This window comes from Miniopterus schreibersii (assembly GCF_964146895.1).
Source record: "Miniopterus schreibersii genome assembly, chromosome: 9".
NCBI classification, from domain to species: domain Eukaryota; kingdom Metazoa; phylum Chordata; class Mammalia; order Chiroptera; family Miniopteridae; genus Miniopterus; species Miniopterus schreibersii.
This window is the reverse complement of record NC_138118.1, coordinates 13,949,391-13,972,629: the sequence shown is the minus strand read 5'-3', so window position 1 is coordinate 13,972,629 and position 23,239 is coordinate 13,949,391. Positions and strand designations below refer to the sequence as shown.

General features: G+C 49.6%; 1 protein-coding gene across 1 annotated transcript in view; it reads right to left on the bottom strand.

Moving 5' to 3' along the window:
* The window catches only part of PLXNA4 (plexin A4), a 404,508-nt gene that overhangs the window by 92,007 nt on the left and 289,262 nt on the right, over positions 1–23,239 (bottom strand). The window contains exon 5 of the mRNA XM_081147021.1: positions 11,115–11,215. Within this exon, the coding sequence (XP_081003147.1) occupies positions 11,115–11,215 (101 nt within the window). The remainder of the gene's footprint in view (positions 1–11,114; positions 11,216–23,239) is intronic.

Below are 23,239 nucleotides of genomic sequence, written 5' to 3'. Positions count from 1 at the left end.
AGTGTCCTGAGCTGTTCAAAGTGTACCGTGTCCCAGGTGGACCACATCCAGGGTGACCTGACATCTCACAATCTTAACTGAAGGGAGCTTGCAAATGATGCGCATAAAAATGATGGCCCTCTCCCAAAAGCATGCATCCCACGTGCCACAGCGGAGGTGCCTTAAGCTCTCCGCTGGGGCCAGGGACACCCCTGCCTTGCAGAAGGAGTTCCCTGCCGGGAGGTATCCCAGCTTCAGGGAGCAGCGTTTAATCCAAGGCAGACAAGCCTATGAACATAGGGCTTTGCTGAGTGCCCAGGGTTTGGAAACTCTGGACTACTGACTCTGCTATGGAGTGAGGGATAGAGGATCTTCAGAGGGAACTGCAGGGTCGTCACTCCTGGGGGGCTGGGCCCCTTGGGTGAAAGACAACAGACACTGCAGAGAAGGGCAAATGTCAGGGGCTGTTGCAGGGCAAGAGGGAGCACTGGGCAAGGAGTTTAGTAGGAAATGGAACATCCAGGGACATGGAGCCCGCGTGGGGAAGGGGATATTGAGGAGGGGACCTCTGCTTTGAGGGGCAGACAGGTGAGGTGTGGGCTAAAATATGAGGGAGGAGAGGCACCTGGACACTGAGCTGCTCTTGGGGTGACTCTCGGGCACAGAGGAAAGCTGTGGGGGCTCCCCTGCAGCCCCAGGGGAGGAGAACACCTTTGGCCTCAGTGGGAAGAAAGGCCTAACAGTGGAGAATCTGAGAGACGAAGTTAGCAAACAAAGGAGAAATCAGAGTTGGGTGGACTAAAGAGAGACAGGGTCAAAAGGGATGGTCATAGATAGACTGGGTGTGTACAGTGGAAGTAAAATCCAATTCTGAGTAGCACAGTCACGGCGAGAGGTCACAGAGTGCTTATTAGGCCCCGTGATAAGGGGCTTGCAGTGTATGCCACTAAGTCCCTTAACAATGCCGTGAGATAGGTACCATCTTAAATCCCAGCCTGTAGGTCAGGAAATTGCAGAGAGGATGGTAAATCACTTGTCCAAGGTCACCAGCTAATCGGAGATCCTGCGCGTGAACCCAGATGAACTCTGGAACCTGCACTCTTAGGCACCGTGCTCGACCTCCCCGAAGATTCTAGACTAAGCATTGAGGGACAGACCCCTTGCTGCACGCTAAACCCACTTTCCCTGCCATCTTGATGTTCCCTTCATGTGTTTGGGCAATTAAAAATTTCCCCTTCAATCTTCTTCCATAGGCTCATTGCTACTTTGCCTGCCACTAAGAAGCAGCGCTTTGAATATTACTGTCCCTTGTGGATTCTCCAGGACCTTCCAGGACTCCCATCCCACGAGCGAAAGGTCAGACAGGAGCGTGGTGTCTCCATGGTACTCCCCAGCTTCCCCAGCAGGCCCATGGCAACCAGGGTATCTGCCTAAAAGTCTCAGAAGTTAATTTACCAGGCTAGCTTCTCAGGGAGGACTTCATTACCTCCAGCCATTAAGCTAATGTTATGGACTTTTCCAGGGTGTCTGCACTGACATCGCTATTAATAGTGTTATTACTCCCATTAACGGTAGATTCAGAGAGCTAGTACAGCCTTAAATTATTCACCGACTCCCCAACTTTGAAGTTCCTATTTCCAAGAGCAATCAGTAGGTCTGAAAAATGTCTTTGATTAAATTATGAAGAGAAAAATGAAGCTTCTTTCAGGCCAGACAACACCTGGACTTAGCAAATAGAGACCCAAATCTCTCTTCCAGGGGGCGCAAAGGAACCTGGCTGGGGGAATCTCAAGACAAGTTCTACCAGCATGGTTTGCAGCTCCTCAAGTCCATGTGGCTGCATCCTGCCATGATCCTCAGAGCCTCAGACTAACTACTCATCACCTCCCCCAGATTTAGGTCTCACCAGGGAAGCCACCTATAGCTTACAGTTTTCAGAACCCCGTTCAACTGTGTAATCTTGAGCAAATTACCTAACTCTTTGGTGCCTCAGTTTTCTCATCTGTAAAATGGGGACAAAATAGTATCCACCTAACAGGGCTCTTATAAGGATTGAAAGATTATGCAAGTAAAGCATTTAGAACAAGGCATAGCTCATACACAATGAACCCTCAATAAAAGTATTATCCCATCTTTTCTCACCCTCCCTCATCCAACCCCCCCAAACTGCAGCTGATGCAGAAGCACCGATCTCCCAGACTGGCCCATGGGGCAAATCAAAGACAGAAAGCCAGAGAGGGAGAGAAAGGACAAGGAGTGGGCTGGGCCATATCTCAGCCTTCTTACCAGCTGTCACAGGGTATTAGGAACTCAGCTCTCAGTGGAAAGTTAAGTTTAGATCAATGCCAGGGATGTTTTGACATTTCTACAATCCCTCAGTGACCCTGAGGGTGGAGGTTGCAAATGTCCAAGAGCACAGACAACTGATCTTAGATGTGATGGGATAATGGAGGGGGAAGAGGAATTTGTTCTGAGGTCCTATGGGGTTTGTCAGGGACTTCTGCTTGTTTAGGACTGTGATTTCTCATTAGCCCAGGCAAGAGCTAGGGTATGTATAGAGGGTTAATTTATGAATTTTGGGGCCAGCTTAGATGTTACCTTCAATAGGGCTCCAGGGACCTCCTAAAGAGTCCCCTTCAGTTCTCCTGTGGGAGCACCTGAACGTCAAGAGAGATACTGATTCACCCATTTTCCAGGCATGACTCAAAAAATGTCATAAAGATGCAAAAAGTGCAGGCTAAATATGACTGAGTTTTCAGACATTCATCCCTGCCACCAACATTGCCACCCCATTCCAAACACAGACCCGCAGATGGCCGGCAGGAAGCAGGCCCCAAGATGACACCCGGGTGGCCCTGCTAACCTTCTCTAACTCCCTCACTCTACTTTCCCTGCACTTGCTCTTTCCAGGCCCAGTCCGGAGGTGCTACAAGCCTGTGGGAACAGTGGCCCTGGTCCCTTGGAGGGCTTATTATTCAAGTCAGTGGTTCCAATGAGATTATCTTCTCTAATGAAGCAGCTGCCTCCACGCTCCTGACGCCTGAACCTTCACTGCCCGAGAATTCCCAGCCAAGTGGAAAATTCGAAGGGAAAGGAATGGAGCAAGGAAGGGGGGTGAGGGACAGGAAAAGGAGGAGTAGTGATTAAGTTCTCTAGAAATTAATTCCTAAGTACAGTGATAGAAATATTAACTCCCAAGTGCTGCCAGCCGCTCAAGCAAATTTTAATTTGGAAACGACTATCTGTGAGTCTGGCCTGGGCCAGCCTCCAAACTGGGGGGTTGTTGCTGGTCCACTGCCCCACCCCAGCCCCCTGTCATGGGCCCACCAGCCTGGGCTACCAGAACATGCTCCTTGCTTCTCCCCACAGGTGACCCCTAAACCTTAGCATTTCATATTGGTCATGGCCTATGCTGAAAGTTAGCCATCAGGGAATGTGTGTTTAGAACGTGAGAAGTTTGAAAAAGTGGGGTGGGAGTGGGGCTTCCCAAATGAGCTTTATAGAAAAGTTAAGAGGGCTCAGACATTTACTCAAGTAAGAGATCCCGGGGCTCTTCAGTCATTGTCTCCACATCTGGGAACCCTGGTGAGGAAAGAGAGCAGGTTTCCTAATGTCACCGCCCTTGCCCTCCTTAGGGGCTCCCACTGAAACAGGAAGGTGCATCTGTGCGTTCGGAGGAGGCGGACTAGACAATAAAGGGCCCTTTTCTAGGCAGATGGATGTGTACAAGGTTTCTTACATGAAGAGTATGGGCCAGGTGAGCCCTTCCAATGTCATGATTCTAGGATCCAGTGACCGACACCATGGTCTCAACTTAAGTATTTACTTTGTTCCTGGATAAACCCCAAGATATGAAGACCAAGATTAGATTATGATTTCCCCTCTATGCTCAGCTCTTGGCAACTGGCCTCACCACCCCTTTACCTTTTCTGAAGAGCCAAAGCCAACTGAGCAGGTGTTGGATTCACCATGCCTCCTGGGCCTCGTTCAGTGGGTTAGGGCACCAAAGCAGGAGGGGGCACGGGCTTAATAGGAACCAGCAGGTGCAGGAGTTCAGTGGAGGCCCAAGAAGAACCTTCCTGGGTTTATGTAGCAACCAGGTGGTCTTGTCCCACCACCATGGTGGGCTCTGCCCTGAGTCGCAGGTTGAATAGAGTCTTGCCTTGGCTTCCTTCCAGCCCCTCCCCAAATGAATGGTCCATTGAACCCAACCTCGGGGGCTAGTAACAGGGACCTGGAGAGGTTGCTTCTATCTGAGAAGAGAAATTACAGTTGCCAAAAGAGAAGGTGAAGGGGGACTGCTTCTCTCTTCTCTTTGTCAGTAGGTAGTACCGCTCAGACCTATTTATTTCTATTAAGGTTGAGGAGTGGTTGGGAGAGAAGCGGTGGAGAGGAGAGAAGGAGTGGAGGGACGGAGAGGGACAAGGGACAAGAGAAGGAGAGGCGGAGGCGAAGGCAAAGTCACATCACAGCAGGCTGGCCCATTCTCCTCATAGTCCAGTTGGTAATTAGGATGCTGTTACTGGCAACACATCCAACAATTACTCTGATTCTGATCAACTTTCACACTATACTTTATCCAACAGCCTGGAGCTTTTGTGTCCGTTAGTTAGTCACCAGGTCCTCAGGTGCAGGGAAGCACTCTACTCTGGGCAAGGTGGGCCACCCACCCTGTGAGGACCAGGGTGGCATGACCGGGAAGAGCATGTGAATGCGGGTACTTGGGTGTGCTTGTCTCGACTTCAAGCCTCAGAGGTAGCCCAGCCCCTGAGGCTGTCCTCAGGGAGGCCAGTCATTAGACTGGGAGGAACTCTCAGAGCTTGCAATGACGGCAGGGCTCTCCTAACTCCCATGAGAAGGTGGGCTGTTGATTTACCACCCTTTGGCTGTGAAAGCATGTGATATGTACACGGGGAGGAGGGGCGCAGGCAGTGGTTAAGAGAGAAAAAACAAGTTTTCTTAACCCATACTATGTCTCTACTGAGCCACAGAGAGAAAAATTTGAATATACTAGCATCTAGTTTGGGACTCTTTCCTCTGGATCAGAGGCTGGTAACTTTTTGGCAAAAAGTCAGGGAAGGCACAGCATAGGCTGCAAAGAGTTTGCTGGACAGGAGTGGATCCTAACAATCCTCATGATTGTGTGGACCTTCTGCAAACAGCCTTGGAGAGATCATGGACTTAGCAGGTGAGTGTTAAGTGGCCCTTGGATACCAGGCTCTGGGATATGCTAAGAAGCAGCTAGGAAGGATTTGCATTTGAGAATCAGTTTCTACGTTTTTAAGGGGACACTCAGCCATGGCTGTGGGACAAACTATTCTTTTCACTTTCCCAGGTGACTGAGGAGCAGTCACTCACAGGGCCACTGAAGACTGCCTAAGTGGCATGGCTGGTTGGAATTGTCCAAGGCAGAAGACTTAGTAGCCGTGGGTTTGTCCCAGCCACCCAGCCACAGCCCTCTGGTTCTGAAAGAAGGACAGTAAGGGGAGGGGGACCAGGGAGGAGGCCCTGGGATCCGACCCACAGCCTCTGCTTACACGGTGATTGAAATCAGGGCTACTCCAGGCACCGTGATAGGCCTCCATGCAGACCCTATGCCTTAATTTTCATAGCGTGGCTGCAACATGGCTCTTTCATTGCCTTCTTATAACCTAGGAAACTGAACCCAGACTAGGTTTGTCCACAGACATGTTCTTAGTTTTAACCCATCCTTCTGCCCTGGGCAGTAGCACTTCCCCTCCCCTCCCCTCCCCTCCCCTCCCCTCCCCTCCCCTCCCCTCCCCTCCCCTCCCCTCCCCTCCCCTCCCCTCCCCTCCCCTCCATCCTGGCAGAAACTATATAAAGAATAAATGGGATGAATCTTGAACAGTAACCTGCGCCAACCCATCCAGGGAGGGCATTCTTCCAACAAAGGAAATCTGCAAAAAAGAGGGGTCACCAGGGCAAGGGCGAGACTATGAAGCTGGTCTTATCTTTCCCCTGTTGATGTCTTGGGTTACACGATCCTCCCAGGAGTGACGCTGAGGACCCTTCTCCAGAAAGGTAATGTCTGGGCCGATTGGTGCGGCTGGTCTGCCTGGGATCCCGTTACCTGCTGGGACTGAGATAGGCTCCTTGGCCTGGGCCTGAGAGGGGAGATAAAGAGGGGCCTGGGGACCTACCCAGGCTGGCGGCGGGAGGGAAGGTTCCAGGCCCAGGACAGGTGAAGGCAGGCTGGGCTGCTGGCTTTCCTTTACCTTCACCCAAGTCAGAGCAGGTAGGTTCAGGCCTAAGGTGAATGCCTTGGGAGTGAAGGCTCAAGATTCCTGGACAAACAAATAGCTGGATTGTTGAAGCTCTCACCGCCATTGGACACCAGCAAGCCTGAGGGACTGTGAGACAGGGCCGAGGGTGACCCCCGTGCTATTGGGGTTGGCAGGCCAGTTCTTGACGACAATTGGGACTGAGTAACAGGAGGGTTTCAATTACACGAGCATTTCTTAAGCCTGTTTAGTCTGTAACCCACCTGTGCCCTTGCTAGCACAAACAGCCCTTTCAGCCACTTGAGCCACCTGGTAGGAGGGGCCCTGCCCTTGAACTGTGTCCGCTCGAGCGCTTTGTGCCTTTTCCTCTGTCTCCGTCTCTGCCTCTGACTGTCTCTGCCTGTCTCTGTCTCTGTCTCCCTCTTTCTCTCTCTCTTACGCACACACATACACACACACCTTCTGTCCTTCCCTTCCCACGGAGTTCTCACTCTCCTATCCCAACAACCAGGGGAAAAGTTGTCAAAAGCGAGGTATCTTGGCACCTGAAGGAACCCTTTCCAGGTGCTCTTTGCCCTGGTTTTCCTGACCGTCACCTTCCCTGGGCCCTGGGGTGCTCAGCACCGGGTTTTGCCCATGATGTGGGCCTCCCAAATGCGCCGATTCTAGCACAGACTGCAACCCCTTGCCCTGTCCTTGGACCAGAGGCCTGGTTCCCAAGACCCAGGGCAGAGGTGGTCTCACATAGTCCCCTTGGATCCTGAGCCCAGCACAGGGCCTGGCACGAAGTGGGCAGGGCGTGTGTCAGAGACCTATGGACAGGTCTGTGGTAGGGGCATAGCACTCCCACTATGAGAGAAACCCTGCACCTTTCACCACGCTCCCTTCCTAGAAAACTGAGGTGCCCAGGGCAAGGGCCTGCAGGCTCTCTGGTCCCCCCAACTCTCTGCACCTCCTCCCTTCCATCCCCCTTGGCCCTTGTCCTCATGCACCTCTCCCACCCAGGGCTATCCAGTTGGCATCTATTTAAAATAAAAGAGAGGGCACAGCTGGAGTGGTAAGTCTGGCTTTGACCTGAACTTAACTAGGGAAGAAAGGTGCCCTGGGAAGAAGGGGAAGAAGCAGGAGAGAATGTTCTAGAAGAAAATGTGTATCTCGATGAGGTGTGGATTAGCTGGGTGTCTGCATCTGTTGAAACTTTTCAAGTTGTACACTTAGGACCCATGTGTCACACTCTATAAATTTAAACATTACATCCTGATTACAAGCATCTTAGAAGATCCAGGGACCTACTCTTCTTCCCCGGCCCTGAGGACCAGGGGCTTTTCCTTGGTCATTAACTCTGGTAGGGAGGCAGGACAGATTTGCTGAGTGTCACAGTGGGCAGGTGGCCGTGGCCTAGGGGTGCTCAGGAGCTGAGTCCTCCCAGGGGAGTTGGGCTTTATCAGCTACATCAGCTCAGCCCCCAGCACCAGGGTCTTCACACAACCGGAGGCCCGAGGTTAGAGAGGGCACCTTGACCCCAGGAGCCCCGTGTACTTTTATAACACCCTTTAACACCTCATTTTATCTTCACACCACCACCGTGAGAAGCACAGTGCTTCCTCTTTATAAATAAAACTGCCAAGTGCCTGACACACAGCTACAGTCGATCTTCATCACTTGTGGATTCCACGCTTGTGGATTTGCCTACTTGCTAACATTTTTTATAATCCCCAAATTGATACTGCAGCTTTTTCAAGATCACTCCCGAACATGAGCAGAGCAGAGAAAAAACTGAGTGGCCCCAAGAAGATGTCCCCAGCTGAGATCCCACAAGGCCGCACCACTGCCCTCTTGCTCCAGCTCAGTATAAATAAGAGTCCCTTTTGTGGTCTATTTAGTGTCATGTTTTTCACATTTTTGTGCTTTGTCTTGGTGATTCCGCTTTTTAAAATGGCTCCCAAGTATTGTGTTGAGGGGCTGCCCAGTGGTCCTAAGTGCAGGAAAGCTGTGATGTGTCTTCCGTCAGGCACAGATTACAGTGCTGTTGGCTGTGAGTTCAAGGTTAACGAAACAATTATATTAAATAAGGTGTCTTTAAACAGAAACACACATAAAGCATGGTTATGTAATGATGGGTTAACAAAAATGTTGTGACCAGAGGCTCACAGGAACCTCGCTTTGTATGTCCCCTGGGAGCAATGGTTCAGTGTTCACGGATTTGGTGTTCGAGGTAACTTTATAGACCACAAATCATGAGAGTCGACTATTATTGTCCAAAGCCTAACAGCATGTCTGCAACAAGTGACAACTACATTGCACGGATTTCCATGACAGTCCCCCCTCCAGAGTCCCTCATGGCTTTGACACGCCTGCTCCCACTGTGGGAGCAGAGAGGCACAGAGAGAGCACGTGCACAACCTCTGCTTTCCGAGAGCCTGCGCTCCACAAAGGCTGTACTGACATGACACATGGATAAGACAGACAAACTTCAGAGGAAGACATGCCTCCCCCTCTCATTCTTCACTAACAGGGACGAGAGGAATGCAGCAGGAGCATCCACCACTCAGAGGAAGGCGGTCTGAGGCTGGGATACCCCCCAGGAGGACAGGATGCAACCAAAGTAGAGCCATCTGGACAATCAATGGGACTCAACCAAAGTCATAGGAGGCAGGGCCCCCAGGAGCTCTCAGACCTTCCCCAACTGTGTCAAGATCCCTGCCACACCCCTACAGTTCCCGAGGCCCTTCCACCCACATGATCTCAGCTGATTCTCCTAAGACTCAGGTGGGCAGGTCAGGCATCGTCATCTCCAGTTCACACATGAGGAGCTGAGACGCTGCCCCAGGGTGCTGCACAGCTAGGGGGGCGGATATGGGCTTTGGACTTGGTGGCAGATGCCCAAAGTTCATGTGCATGCCTGTTTTCTTGAGGCCACCATGAGAGCAGACATGCTGGCTTCCCAGTGCAGGCTGATGGCCTCCCTCAAGAACTGCCTGGACTTCACCTTGGCCCCAGTCCACCTGTTTTCTGCCTCTTCACAGGAGGCAGGTATTATGTTACCAAAGGGGAAACTGAGGCCATGCGGGAAGTTGTTTCTGGTACCTCCTCCTCTCATTCCTGTTTAAACTCAGGCCTGCAGATGGGAGGATGGGAGGTGGGCAGCCCCTCTGGAGCTCTCGCAAAGCCTGAGGTCCCCTGTTCCTACAGGGGCTCGGTGCTGTGTGGGGCTGGCCAGCATAATGGGCAGGGTCCAAGCTGACATGGAGACCTGCTTTGGGGTCCCACAGGCACAGTGTCAGAGAGGGCCAGCTCTTCTGATTGCCCTTGAACGGTGCCAGGTGTGAGAGCCCATGCCAAGGGCAGCTGAGCCATCTTCAGCCAAGCAGAAAGCCAGCTGGCCTAAGGTCCCCAAGGGACCAGGGTCTGGAGCCTGGTCCCTTTCTGAGAGCCCTCACTGTGTGGGACAAAGAAAAGGACCCCCCTTCTTCCTTACACAGTATCATCTAGGCGTTCTCCTGGACTGATCAGAGCTGATCTGAATTCTGAATGCAGTCTCTTCCCCACTCGGCCTTGCCGGCTACTCTTGGCTGCCCTGCTCCCAGTTATGGCAGACAGCTCTGCGTGCACTCCTGCCCCCGTCTCTCATCGTCTCTGAGTTACGTGCATTTCAGTGCAAGTCAATGGCTCTCGATTTTTCCCCACCGTAGCATACCTGAGGCATTTCACGCCTTCCCTTCAAGAACTCAAGGATCCATTATGCCCAAGACTGTCACCCAGAGATGAGAGTGTGCCTGTGCCCGTAGACAGGATGCATTAGAATTTAGGAGGGTGTCTCTAACTTTCAGAGGCATTCCTGCGTGGGGGTGGGGCAAGATCCTACATATGCCTACAGTTGAAAACGACTAAGTGCGACCAGTAAAGTAGGAAGACTAAAGCCCTTTTCCCTAAGTTATGACACGTCCAACTCACAGAGCATTGCGTTTCAAGTGGTGACTAGAAGCCTGGGAATCCAGCAGCAATAGACTGACTGGGACCTGGTTCCATCAGAGTGGGGTCCAACTATAGTTGGTTTCTCCTGTCTGTAATGCCAAAGGTCTTTGGATCCCATAAGGAAGGCCTTCAACTCTCCCCACGTGCTGGGTTGGTCGTCTGTGCCCTGAATCCCACGCTCAGCCCATTCACCAGGTTACCATCTGCCTCCACTGCATGCCATTGCCTTCCTCCCGCTTTTAGAGAATAGGATGGGACCAGCACAAAAATGCACATGGACAGAGCGCCCAGCACTTGGGACAAGGCTTCACTGAGCCAGCGACCCCAGGCCCAGGGTGATCTGACAGCCAGATGAGTGTTATGACAACAGAGGGAGGGTTCTCAGGGGCTACACAGTTGAACTGTACCCGGAGAGTCTCAAGTACCGAATATTGCTGGGGGGGGGGGGCTGGGGGATCGAAGAATCTGCTGAGTGGATACTGAAAGTGCTGACTCACCAAGTGGATAACAGTATGGATCTAGCACAGGACTGAGCGGCCCATGTGCACCTGGAGAAAGAAGCCCAGGGCCTTTTTCCTGCTGGTTAGTCCTGGAATGTCAGCCCACAGCCAAGTCACAGTCAGAATGTCAGGAACCTCTCCGCACCCCCCAGTGTGTGATTATCCAGCGTGATTCCACACCCTGACCCATCACCATTCCCATGCTGCCGTTTCTATATGTCTCATGGGAATTTGACGATTTACAGTGAAATCAGAACAAAAGAAGGGAGGTAAAATTTGCAAACGATACAAGGACGGAAGCGTACCCAAAAAATGGGAGGAAAGAGAGATCAAAGGGAAGGCGTGGTGACAGAGAAGAGAGGGGGAGGAGAGTCACTGGGGGAGTGGCAGGCAGGAGGAAGCTGCCGGTGGTACTCACGTGTTGTGGAGCACGCACCAGCCGCAGTGGGGGTCACCCGAGCCTAGGCACTCACCGCAGCTCCGATACTGACCACAGGACTCCACAGGGACTCTGGTGAGCTGGACAGGACAACAAGCGAGAGGCTGGTCAAGATTGTGCAGAACACTCAGTAGTTCACCAGAAAGAGACTGCATTCTATCAGGTGTGTCGCCTAAAGCAGTGCAGGAGCGTGAAGGGACCAGAGCCCAGGCCCGAAAGGGACCCTGAGTGATCCACATAAGTGCCCGAGGGAGACAGCCACCTGTTATTAGACATCTCTGGGAATTGACTCCATAGATGCCATATGGAATTGTTATAATAGATACCTACATAGTTTACGTTTACATTTTCTCACCACCGAAACCCCAAAATATCTCCATAAACATCCAGTTCATCACATTTGTTTCTTATCAATGTAATGAACTCAGTTTATTCTTTCCCATTCTTGCTTCTATTTTGCCACAAAATGCTTTCCCTTCTTCTCGGTCCTTCTTCATAATGTTTGTGGTTCCAGGAGGCCTTTTACCCAAGACCAAGACCTTCACTTTCTCCTTCCCTGTGCCTTTTAACAAAGTGTAAAAAACTCACTTTGTAGCCATTACCTGCCTACTCCCTCTTTCTCATAATGTTGGCCAAATGGCTCGGAAAGGTTTTCAGTTCTTCACTCTGGTGCTTTCAAAGAGCAGCTGCTGCTATTTCTCCTCTTACCCGCACCCTTTTCATGCTTAGAGGTTTCCTTTCCAACCCCAAACTTTGCATTAGCTTTCGCCAGCCGCTTGCTAATGTAAAATGTCCCATGTGACACTGTGGCTTAGCCCAAATGCTTCCATTTCTCGCATGCTCCCAAGGATCTGTTTTATTTTCTTTGTTCGCCAACGTAGCTTTGCCCGGATGTCTTTGACCTGACTTCTCAGGGCCCGGTACATAGAAGATACTTAATACCAATCCACACGGAATTTAAATTTTTTTCTACATAGCCTTGGCCTTTATTCTCTATTTTGTCATTTTCTTCTTTACAAAACTTTTTCTTTTTTTTAAATAAATCATCCTTTCCCAGTTGGGATAGGTTCTGATCTCAGTGGAGGGTTTCTTACCTGAGCTTTCAGCTTGAGCTAAGAGAACTGGATGGGTCATCCTTTCCAATTTCTCGCCATCGGACAGCCCGCACTGGGAAGTAAAAACCCCGCTGAACTGACTGCACTGCTGTGTGTCCTAAGCAAACGCAGAGGCTGTGTTTTCCCCGCTGCCTCATAGGGCATCTCCCTCTGCAAAATTATGTACCACTTGGCAGGGGCCACTGTAATTCATGCACAGGCGAACTGGCACCAGAGCCGGCTCAGCCTCGGAACTCCCTTTTGGAATTAATTAATAATGAATTCTAAATCCCATATGATCTCTTTTCCTTTCTACCCTAATTTTCCTATTCCCTTTATATATCTTTTGTTTTGTGTTGTTTTCTCAGGTACACACTGAGCATTCTTAATGACCACGCTGCATTTTCATTTCTTCCATGTTACCTTCTGGCTTCCTGTTCTCATTCTTACAGCTTTGCCCTTGGCCTTGGGGGCCTTTTCTCCACATTCTCAGATGTCTTTTTGCACGTTTGGAATTTTATCTTTCCTTTTATTACCACTTACGTAATCAACCTACCGGCTCTACCTACATACAACCTTCTCATTTTCATAATTAATCCTGACAATCCACTTCTTATAAATTATCCCACTGACTCTACACACAGCCAGGAACTCACCCTCTTCCTGTTGCGCCCTTAATTCCTTTTCATACCTCTTGAAAGGGCACAGACGTGTTGGTCATAGAAGCATATACATAATGCTCCCAGCCCAAAGTGCCTGGACTCATAGGAATTTGTGAGCGGTAATGAGGTCCACAAGCTATTTTCAATGTTTCCAAAGGCCTAATGGAAATTGAATTGTTGCTGTTTTCTGTTTGTGTGCATGCCTAGTGATGCGTGTCCCGTATTAAGAATGGGAAATATATTATTACTTAATAAATGCACTTTGTTTAGTAGGCAAAAACCTTTCAAAACATGATGCCTGGAGGGGGAAGAAGTAATAAAAGGGGCTATGGATGGTGAACGTTGGTAACATAAGTACATAATCATGTTTTCATAGGTTCCAGCTGCTTGTCTGGCACTCCATATTTTGCATGGTCTTAAAGAGAAAATCATGACTTGTTCAATCTAAAGCATTTTTTTCATCTAAACTTAATTAATATCCTCCCCAGTTTGTCCCACGGACAAGTTCTATAATTTGTCTTGGATCGAGGTGCCATGGGGTTCCGGGGTGTGCAACATAAACAGCCAGCTGCTTGGCCAATCCGACGTTCTCACACGCCTTTGCATTCAGATTTCTAAAAATATCTTGCAACTGGTGTTTAATACTGTCAATATCTGAAATTGTAAAGTCCTTTCTCTCTCACCCTTGAGCAAGGGTCATTTCCATTTGGTTGAAAAGAGTGTGAAAGCCTGCAGAGCTAGGTTCAAATTCTGGCTTCACATATAAGATCCTGTTGTCTCTGAAGCTCAATTTTTCTCATCTTTAACCATAGAGATAAGAATCCCTCCCAGTTCATGGAGTTTTTCAAAGCACAGATCACCCAATGGGTATGAAGCTTTGTACCTGATCAAGCACATTACAAGCGATTATTATTGTTATCTTTGTCATTAATACCCATTCGGCATCACACTGTCACTTTACCTCCCTCCCACATCACAGAAGACTGCTCTGACAGTCTTCCTAGGCCTCATGAATTTGGTCAGGAGTTTAGCAGGCCTGGAAAAAGTTTTCTTCTTTTATATCTTGAACACATCGTTTCCTCCTTGAACTGTGGTGTCTGCCCCTAAGTCGTTCACTGCTTCATCTTTGGGATGTAGCCTTGGGGTAATCCCGGTTTCTTGGACTTGGTTAGTGCTTTTACCAACTTTCTTTGTTTTCCATCTAGGTGGATCCCTGTGAGACAGAGACATAAGTTCTGGGCAGTTTTTATGTGACTTGACTTTCTTTAGCCTTTGCTTTTTGGATCTTTCTATCTATGTTTTTAATCATTTATTTAATACTCTGCCAAACTTTTTCTAGGTTTTCTTCATTCCTTTTAAAGCAAGGATACTAAAACTGGGGGCGCCAACAGGATTCTGAAAGACCAACTAAAAAGATTACCATTATTTGAGAGCTAGGTGCCAGGCTTCTCACCTTTCCAGGACTTTCCCGAAGAAGACCAAGCCCAGGGAAATCTCCAAAGTCACACTGTCAGGAAGTATCCTCTGCTATAGCCAAGCTCTCCCAGACTGATCCCAATTTTCACGGTAACACTGTCTCGCTCCCTACCCCACGAGTATTTCTGGAAACCATAAGAAAATTTCCTGACACTTTAAATCACCTTCGAAAACTAGATTTAGTCCAGCATTTATCTCAGTGCACTTTTACACCCTAATGTCCCTGGTTACCTTCCACGCATTGCTTGTAGGCTTCACAGGTGGCCAGGTGGCTTGGGAGCCCCTCTGCACTATATTTCTCTCCCCCAGATACCTACTTTCTCTGCCCACACCGAACACCAAACAAAGCGGCTCTTCCATCCCCCATCTCTGGCTCCTCTCCTGACCCTGGAACACAAACCACTCCAGATGCAGAGACACACGATTAATTAAAACCACCCCACGCTGATTAAAGTCTTAAGCTACAGTGCCAGGCATGCTAATTAACTGAGTGAGGGAATTCAGACCACAGGAAGAGGCAGAAAAAGAAAGTCACGGGAGGGGGGGCTCTGCTTGGAGAACAAATCAGATGGCCATGCGACCTGAGCCATCCTAGTGATGGATGGTCTCAGAGACCACAAAAGATTGAGGTCTGTCCCCCGGCCGTGGACTCCAGGAGAGGTGTTGATTAATGTGGCTGCAGCAGCTCCTTCACTGCATCTAAGACAGGAGGCTCTCCATCTCTCAGAACTTCCCTGTGTGTCTACACCGTGCTGGGGACAAGGGGGCTCCTGGGCGGAGGGGTTAGGATGGGGGTCTGCACATAGTCGACTTGACACATTTACTGGCTTTATGCAAAAATGTATTAGGCAGTATGGCCCATCCTCAAAAACTTAAACACAGAAGCATCCTGTGATCTAGTAATTCCACCTCTGGGTGCACACCCAAAGGAACTGGAAGCAGGGACTTGAACAGATACTTGTACACCGGTGTTCTCAGCAGCATTGCTCACAACAGCCAAAATAGAAGCAACTCGAGTGTCCATTAGAGGATGAATGGGTGAGCACAATAACAGTCCATACAATGGAATACTATTCGTCCTTAAAAAGGAAGGAAGCTCTGACACTTGCTACAACACGGATGAACCTTGGGGACATTATGCCAAGTGAAATAAGCCAGTCACAAAAATACAAATATTGTATGATTCCACTTATATGAGGTATCTAGGGTAGTGGAATTCAGAAAGACAGAAAGACTAGCGGTTGCCGGGGCCTGGGGGTAAGGCATGGGGAGTTAGTGTTCAGTGGGTACAGAATTTCGGCTGGGGAGATGGAGAGTTCTGGAGACGGGTGGTGGCGAGGGCTATAGCACAATGTGATTGTGCTCAGTGCCACCGAACACTTAAACATGGATAAGATGGTAAATGTTATGTTATGTACAGTTTACCGCAATAAAAAATGTAAGTGGAACCTATTGGGTGGAAGTGAGAACACCTATTCTCTGCTCAGCTTCCCGGGTCAAGGGCAGAAGCTTGCCTTCGGTAGGCTAATAAATTCATGTTTATGAACTATTCTGAGGTCCTCGAGTGAAAAGATAGGCATCGCTCCTCTTTTCAATTTAATCTGAAATGGACAAAAGGGTGCGGATGAATGTCTCTTATCGTGTATTGCTGTGTAACCGCATCTGTCATTCTCAAGCTCTGAACCTCCATGTCCCAATTGGGAAAGATAATGTCACAGCCTCGTTCTACCCAGGACCATTCCTCACCTCCCTCCCCTTCCCGGAGACTTCAAAGAGTGTCCGTGAGTCAGAGTCAGATGGCCCCAAAGGTCAGCAAGTTCTCCTGTTACTACTCGAGCTCTGAGCTGTCACATCTCATTCCCAGGTATGATCATGGAGCACCTGCCTGCCGGCCCCATCCCCTTCACGATGCTTCTGGGACTCACTTTCTCCTTTTGGCCCCAAGGTAAACTTCCTCAATATAGAGTAGTTTCCTCTGGTTTTGAACTATTGTAAACAGAATCATCATCTCTGCTCCCTCAGGTGTTCAGCCCCATGAACAAGGCCATGAATTTACAAAACAGTGGCCTTGGGATAGGAAGATGGGAGTAACTGAGACAGAGAGCAAAGGGTCCACACAGCATTTCAACCCATGGCCTTGGCCTTTCTATGCTTCTGCGCTCTGATGATGGAGCCCTTTGCTTGGAGGGCCTGGGGCCTGGGTGTGCTCAGGGCAGCTGGAGGAATTTTCCCAGTTCCCCTGAGTCCTGGACCCCACTGTCCAGCCCCTGCCTGCTTTCCCTGATATTTTGAAGATGCTTTCTTCTGGCAGTGGGGTCCCACTCTGCCTGTTGTCGTTAGCATTGCAAAGGGTGCCTGCTGCTCTGCTGATTACATTCAGAAATGCTCCATAGGCAGGACGTACAGTTTCTGTGTGTACCTCTAATTTGTTTGAGCATTTGACATTCTGGTCAAAATGTGAGTTATTACTCCATCTCTCCTCTTATAATTGGATGCTAATGCTACAGTAGCTACACTGAGCCTGATGGTGGGAGTTAATTTAAATGTCCAAAGGCTTCTTAAGTACCCAATTTCCTTCAAAATTGTCAAAAAAGAAAGAAAAAAAGAGAGACAAGACTACCCATTAAGAAACTCCAAGAAGCTGCTGGGGATATGTCAAGCTGTGTAGATGCTGAGCCTGGCGCCCATTGTCCCTCACTGCTGTCCTACCTACCTCCTGTCCCCAAGCAAAGGCAGTCAAGTTGGGAGAAGTCAGTCCTTTCTTAAGACATTAACTAGCAGTGCTCATGGATCTCAGTGGCATGGCCTTGGGGAGCTCCTCAAAGCCTCTGCAGGGGATTTTGTTTTTTTTGATGGCCTCTGGTCACCATTCCAGGATGTTTTGCTGACTTGGGGCCACTTGTCTCCCCATGGGTCTAACATGACAAATGACTTTGCAGAGCCTTTGTCTCCCCGTGATGGCCTCTAAGCCTCCCACTGCCAGGGGCGGACTTGTGGCAGGTGAGCAGTGGCCTAGAAAGCTGTGTTTGCTTCAAGTTACTCCCAGTGCCTGGAACACAACCTCTATTCAGAGGTGGCAGGTGGTTTTGAACGTGCAGACTGACAAGAGAGGCAGAGTCCAGGAACCTGGTTACAGCTTCTGGCAGATGGTGTCACCAGTCCCAACTCTTCACTCCCCTAAAGTAACCTCATATATCCCTACCCAGCGTCCCCACCTGACCTCATGGTGAATGGAGAGGTGACATGTACTTCCCAGCCCTGGACCTTGGGCGTGGCCTCAGGTCTTGACTTGGTCAATAGGTTGGCAGGAAGCATAAGGTTAAGGCTTGAGATACGTTTATGTGGTTGGCTTTGCCCTTTTGTGCTTCTGTCATTGCCACAAAAGAGCTCCCCCATGTAGCTGCTTCCTCCTCAGCCTGGCCCCAAATGAACCCATCTGGAGCAGACCTGAGCCCAAGCCACAGCTTGAGCAGGACTGCCTAGCCAAGCTTAGCCTAAATGAGCTGACGTGCAATGACTCTCAGGCCCATGAGCATGAGAATTCATGCTTTCCTATTGTATGCTACTGAGTTTGGGGTGGTTTGTTACACAGCTTTATTGTAGCAATAGCTAACCAATATATAAGTGCTAGGAAGAAAGTCACGCCAGGGTGCAAAGTCCTGGGAAAGGTGGAGGGAAAAAGCTAGACGGAGGTGGGGTAAGGTTGAAGTGTGGGAATTTCTTTCTAACCTGAGTACCATGTAGGTTTAGGTAAACATGAGGTTAAATGCATCTGGTTCCATTCCAGGAGATTATTAAAAACTGGATCAAACATGACAAATGATTCATCTTGGTATCTACCAAGTTGACTAAGATCTCTTAATTCTGTGACGATACATCTGCAGATCTCAGGGAGGCTCAGCCCTGAGTAAAGTACCGGAAAAGATTCTGGAAAAAGAATACAGTTCTCCAGATGTGAATAGCTGACTGGAAGCACAGATGCTCACAGGACCCTCTGTACTGAATTCCTGACAGCCCCAGCGCCGGGAAATGATTTTATCTACTTGGCAGGAATAAAAGCTCCTCCAGGATGGTTTGCTTTGAACTTTGCAATTCCTCCTGCTTGTTCCTGGCATGGGGCTAATCCAGCAGGGGTCTCACTTGAGAACCAACTGGTACACACGGTCAAGGGCAGCAGCCTGGCTGTCACCACTGTCCACACCTGCCTCTAGGCAGGAGTTTTGGGGTCAAGGTCATTGATACTCAGAACGGCAAGGACAGTAGCCCCAGACCATGGGGAGCTTGGGGAGCTGAGGTCCTGAGCTCTAATCCGTTCTGGGTGTCTGGGGGAAAATGAACAAATCCTTCCCCTCCTTTTGTTTCCACTGACTTGTTTTCCGATGGGGAACCCAGGCCTACTCTGCCTCAGAGAACTGGTTGTGAAATACTAATACAAATGGCCTGGGAAGCTGTTTGCAAATGGAAAGTAGCAGATGTTGTGGAGGGCTGCAATTTGCTGCTATTAATAAGTATAAATGCCTAATAGGAAGCCAGTTTGCTCTGGAAACTCGGACGGCCAAGGAGCAAGCCTTGATGCCGGAATCATCAACATATGCTGTTTCCCATTAGCAAATGGCAGGAGCTGAGAGAGGAGCTCTCAGCATGCTTTCCGCAGAGCCTCGAGAAATCACTCCACCCTCTCTCCTCCCGGTGTGGGCTGCGCCTCGGCACAGGCTCGCTATTAGCCGGGCCCCTCACCAAGCGAGAGAGCGGTCCCCTTCTCTGCTGCACAGATGGAAAAGCCACAGCTCAGAGAGGCTGTGCTTGCCCAAGGTCGCACAGCAGGGTGGTGGGAGATGTGGAAACTGAAATGAAGCTGGGGCTGCAGCCTGTCTTTGGGCCCCTGGACACACTGACTCCCTGCATTCAACCCAGGGGATTGAGAAACCTCTGGTCCCTGCACTGAACCCAGGTCCTTGGGTTGGAAATTTCACAGTATCGCAGGCTGCTTTCTGTAAACCAAGAAGGTCTGACGGAGTTCAGGGGCTGAAGGGCCCTCCAGTGGGCAAAGAGGCCCATCCCTGAGTAGGAGCCCTAAAGAGAGACTGACAACAGGTCTCAGCATTTCTCCTCCAGGGAGACTTCCTGGCTTTTTCAAGTGTGGCTGGGAAGAAAAACAGTTTGGAATAGCTTTATCTTGGTGCCAAGTGAGAAGCACAGATTTGGGGGAAAAACAGACCTGGGTTTGAATCCTGGGTCTGCCACTTCCTGTGTGACGGGGACAATCTGAGAATAACAGTAAGCACCCCGAAGGGCTATTTTGAGGATTAAGATAAAACATATGGATGTGTTAGTGCAATGCCAATAACAACACTTTGTCTCTTGTTCCAGTATCTTTCTCAGATGAAATGCCCCCTGGAGGGGGAGCTGGTGTGAAGTCATCTTTCATCCACCATACCTAGTGCTCAGCTCAGGCACAGCAGATGAAACTGGTGAGCGGATGCTTGCATGGAAGAACAAACAAATGAATGATGCAGGAAGGAATGAATGAATTTGGTTCCTGTGAATGGCCAACATATTCCAAGGACCTCACGAAGATCACTGATTTGATAATCTTGGCTCTACCATAAAACCTATAATTTCTGGATTATTCCATAATTCATCTCTTAGTGTAAATGTCAAGTTCTCTTCCCTCTCTGGGCTCTTAGGCTCACATGCACGTGATGGGTTTGGAGGCCTGACTTCTGGGACTGTGGTGCTGCAAGGTGGGTTTTCCAGGGAAAGCTGATCTAGTGCATTTACAAAGGACACTGGCAGCCACACCCACACACTGCCCAGAGAGTCACCCCGACAACATGCAGGCTAGAGGGTGCCAGGGATGGGAGGAGTGTCCTGGCATTCACAGAGTTAGCCAGTGAGAAGGGACAGGGAAACAATCTAGCTGCCAGTCCTCTCGTGTTTCAGGTGAACCTCGTGTTTCAGATGAACCTCACTCCTGCAGGGGTTTCTGTGCAAGGCCACATGGCCACAAACATTTTTTTGATACCCAATCCCTAGAGACAGACTCCTGCCCTCTCTTGAGCCACCCCTAGGGTCAGGGCTGGAGGGAGAGGCAGAGCCTCCGAGACCCATAGCCACTGGGGGATGTGAGCCTTCCTCCCCACCCCCCTCCCAGGCCTGGCGGGTGGGAAGGAGCCTTTGTCCTGGGGATGAAAGTGCTGCTGCTCCTCTCCAGCCATGTTTCACCAAGCGCTGCTGACAGAGACTGAGGCCCATGAGAATGGGACCTGCAGGCCTGCTGGCGTGAGTTTCCCAAGCCCAGTCTGCTCAAGGGGGGCCTTTGTTCCAGCAGCCAAGGAGAAGAGTGAGGGGAACAAAGGGGCTGGCACAGCGACACCTCAATCCAAGCCCACAGCTGAGCCAAGCAAGTTCTGGGACATATGCAGATACCTTCTGGCTCCCTGGCAGGACTCTGTGGGAAGTGGCAGGGCAGGCCAGGTGGGCACTCTCTTCTCCACCCAGAATCCAGCCGTGCCTCTGACTTCCTCCTGTCAAGGGCACTGCTGGCTGGAGTCCCCAGCAATTGCCTGACTGTTCAAACCGCAGTGGTTGTGTGCAAATGGTCTGCTGATGTGAACGAGTGCACAGCGCCTGCGGGTGTGCACCTGGATGTGCGTGCCTGATAACAGGGGTGGTGTTTGCACACAGCTATGGGCAGAAAGTGTTCCCGGCCACGGAGCATGGTTGCAAATAGACACGGCTTTCCTTGCACACACCCCTGTCTGGGTAGGTGGCGCCTTTGGATCGCAGACAAACATCTTCCTTCAAAAAGGAATTTGACCCTAGGAAAAATCATTTCCAAACGATGGAAACTGATATTCCTCAGCTGGGAGACTTTTAGGTCCCATCAACACAGGCCCCTTCTCAGGAAGCCAGTGCTGCTGGCTTAGGAAGGAGACACACACACCGCAGGTGCCCGAGGAAGCGAAATCCCTCCCTCTGCCCTCACTCCCTCCTCAAGGTAGCCACCTAACTTTCCCAAACCTAGGTGAGCTCCCCTTGTGGGGTCAGGGCCCTGGCCTGCTGCTGGGGAAGAAGAGGAGGATCCTCGATGTCTAAGCAACCTTGGACATGGGTCATCTTTGCCCACATGGACTGATGGGTCTTTCTCATTAAAAGGCATTGCCCTGAGAGCGTTTTCCAGCAGCTCTTCAAGTGTAAAAGGACAACAGTTAAAATGAGAGTGGTTAAAAAAGATTTATATGCTTTATACACTGTCAGTGTAGGTTTAGATTGGTAGCAATTTCTGAGGAGTAACTTGGTAGTTATTATAAAATCTGAAATTATCTGGCAGTCTTCCTCTTGGAATCTATGTTGCAGAAATGCTAGCCCCTGGGTACAGGTGCTTGGGTATGGATCCTCACTGTGACTTTGCACATGATAGTGACCACTTGGAAATACCCTAAATGTCCATCGTACGGGACTGGTGAAACGAATAGTGCTACATCCATATTGTGATATAAAGTGCGGTTGCCTCATTGACATGGAAAGATATCCATCATCCTTCTTTGAGTTAAAAGAGCAATTTTCAGAAAAATACACTGACTCAATATTTTTAAAGACAGCTCTGTAGCTCTGCATTCCTATGCACACAGACATATTTTTGTGTGAATAACTTCTAGAGAGACAGTAAAACCACTAACAGCGGTCAGCTCTGGAGAGTTTGGATTTTTCTACAGAGAAGGTATAATTTTTAAAGGTTTTGACTTGGGAATTAAAATAATTTTCAAAAAAATGCATTAACCTATAGTCTTTTCAATCAAACTGACTAGTCAGCCCCAACTTTAGTTTAGGGTCAAGGTTTTAATGTTTCATGACAGCCATCTGAATTCTAACATTTGGGAACTAAGGGAAGGGTCCTTGGCTGATTGGTCTGTCCTGTTGGTCAGCCTGAGGATGACCAGCACCTGGGAGTTGTGCCCTGGGCCATGGGAGGGTATTTCCCTTGAAAAATTAATTAGCCCATAAGGGGGTGGGGAGTGAGGGGTGGTCATTGTTCGAGAAGGTAGCTGATTGTTGAGGTAGCTCACCTGTTCACCTGGAAGCTCCCCACAGGGAAAGCATGTCACCCCCACCCAACATAGACAGGACGCCCTCTCTCCACGGGTGGACTCAGCAAGGACCAGGGGCACCTCTGCTCGCTGTCTCAGTGTTCAGACTCCAACATGCAGTGAGATTTGGGTCTGCTCAGCTTCTGTGACAAGGGTCCTGGTGTGCTGGGGCACACGGGGCTGAGGGTCCTGAGACCCGGGCCCTCATCCTGGACTTGTCCTTAATCTGCTGTAAGATGTTGGCAAGTGTCCTCTCTTCTCAGGCTGTCACTTTTCAGACATATATTGATCTCTATTGTCTTTTCTACCTGGAAGATTCCACCATAATTCATTATTTTAAGGCTAGAAAAGCCTCCAGAAATTTCATTCCAAGATCATCCCCCATTTTATTCCCATCTTGGTAATTTAGTCTGTCTGAATAATAGGGAAGTTCAGGGATGCCCCTTCCCTAGTTCTTGAAATCTTGAAAATGTTAGATGATCTCAAACTGAAATGCACCTTGTTTCTAAGAAAGAAAATTACCACAACTTGGGATCACCAACTATAAAGCCAGCGGTGTCTGTTGTCACCGTCTCTATCAATCTTCACTCATATGGACAATTGTGAGGAAGGGATCTCTATGCACAGGCGCAGGGCTACCCAGAGGCCAGCCTGATGGGCACAGGCCTTTGAACCTGGGCTTGGGTTCAAATCCTGCCTCAGCCACTTGTCAAATGTGTGACTGTGGGCCAGTTGCTTATGACTTTGAGCCTGTTTCCTCCTGTGCGTGTGGGGATAATAAA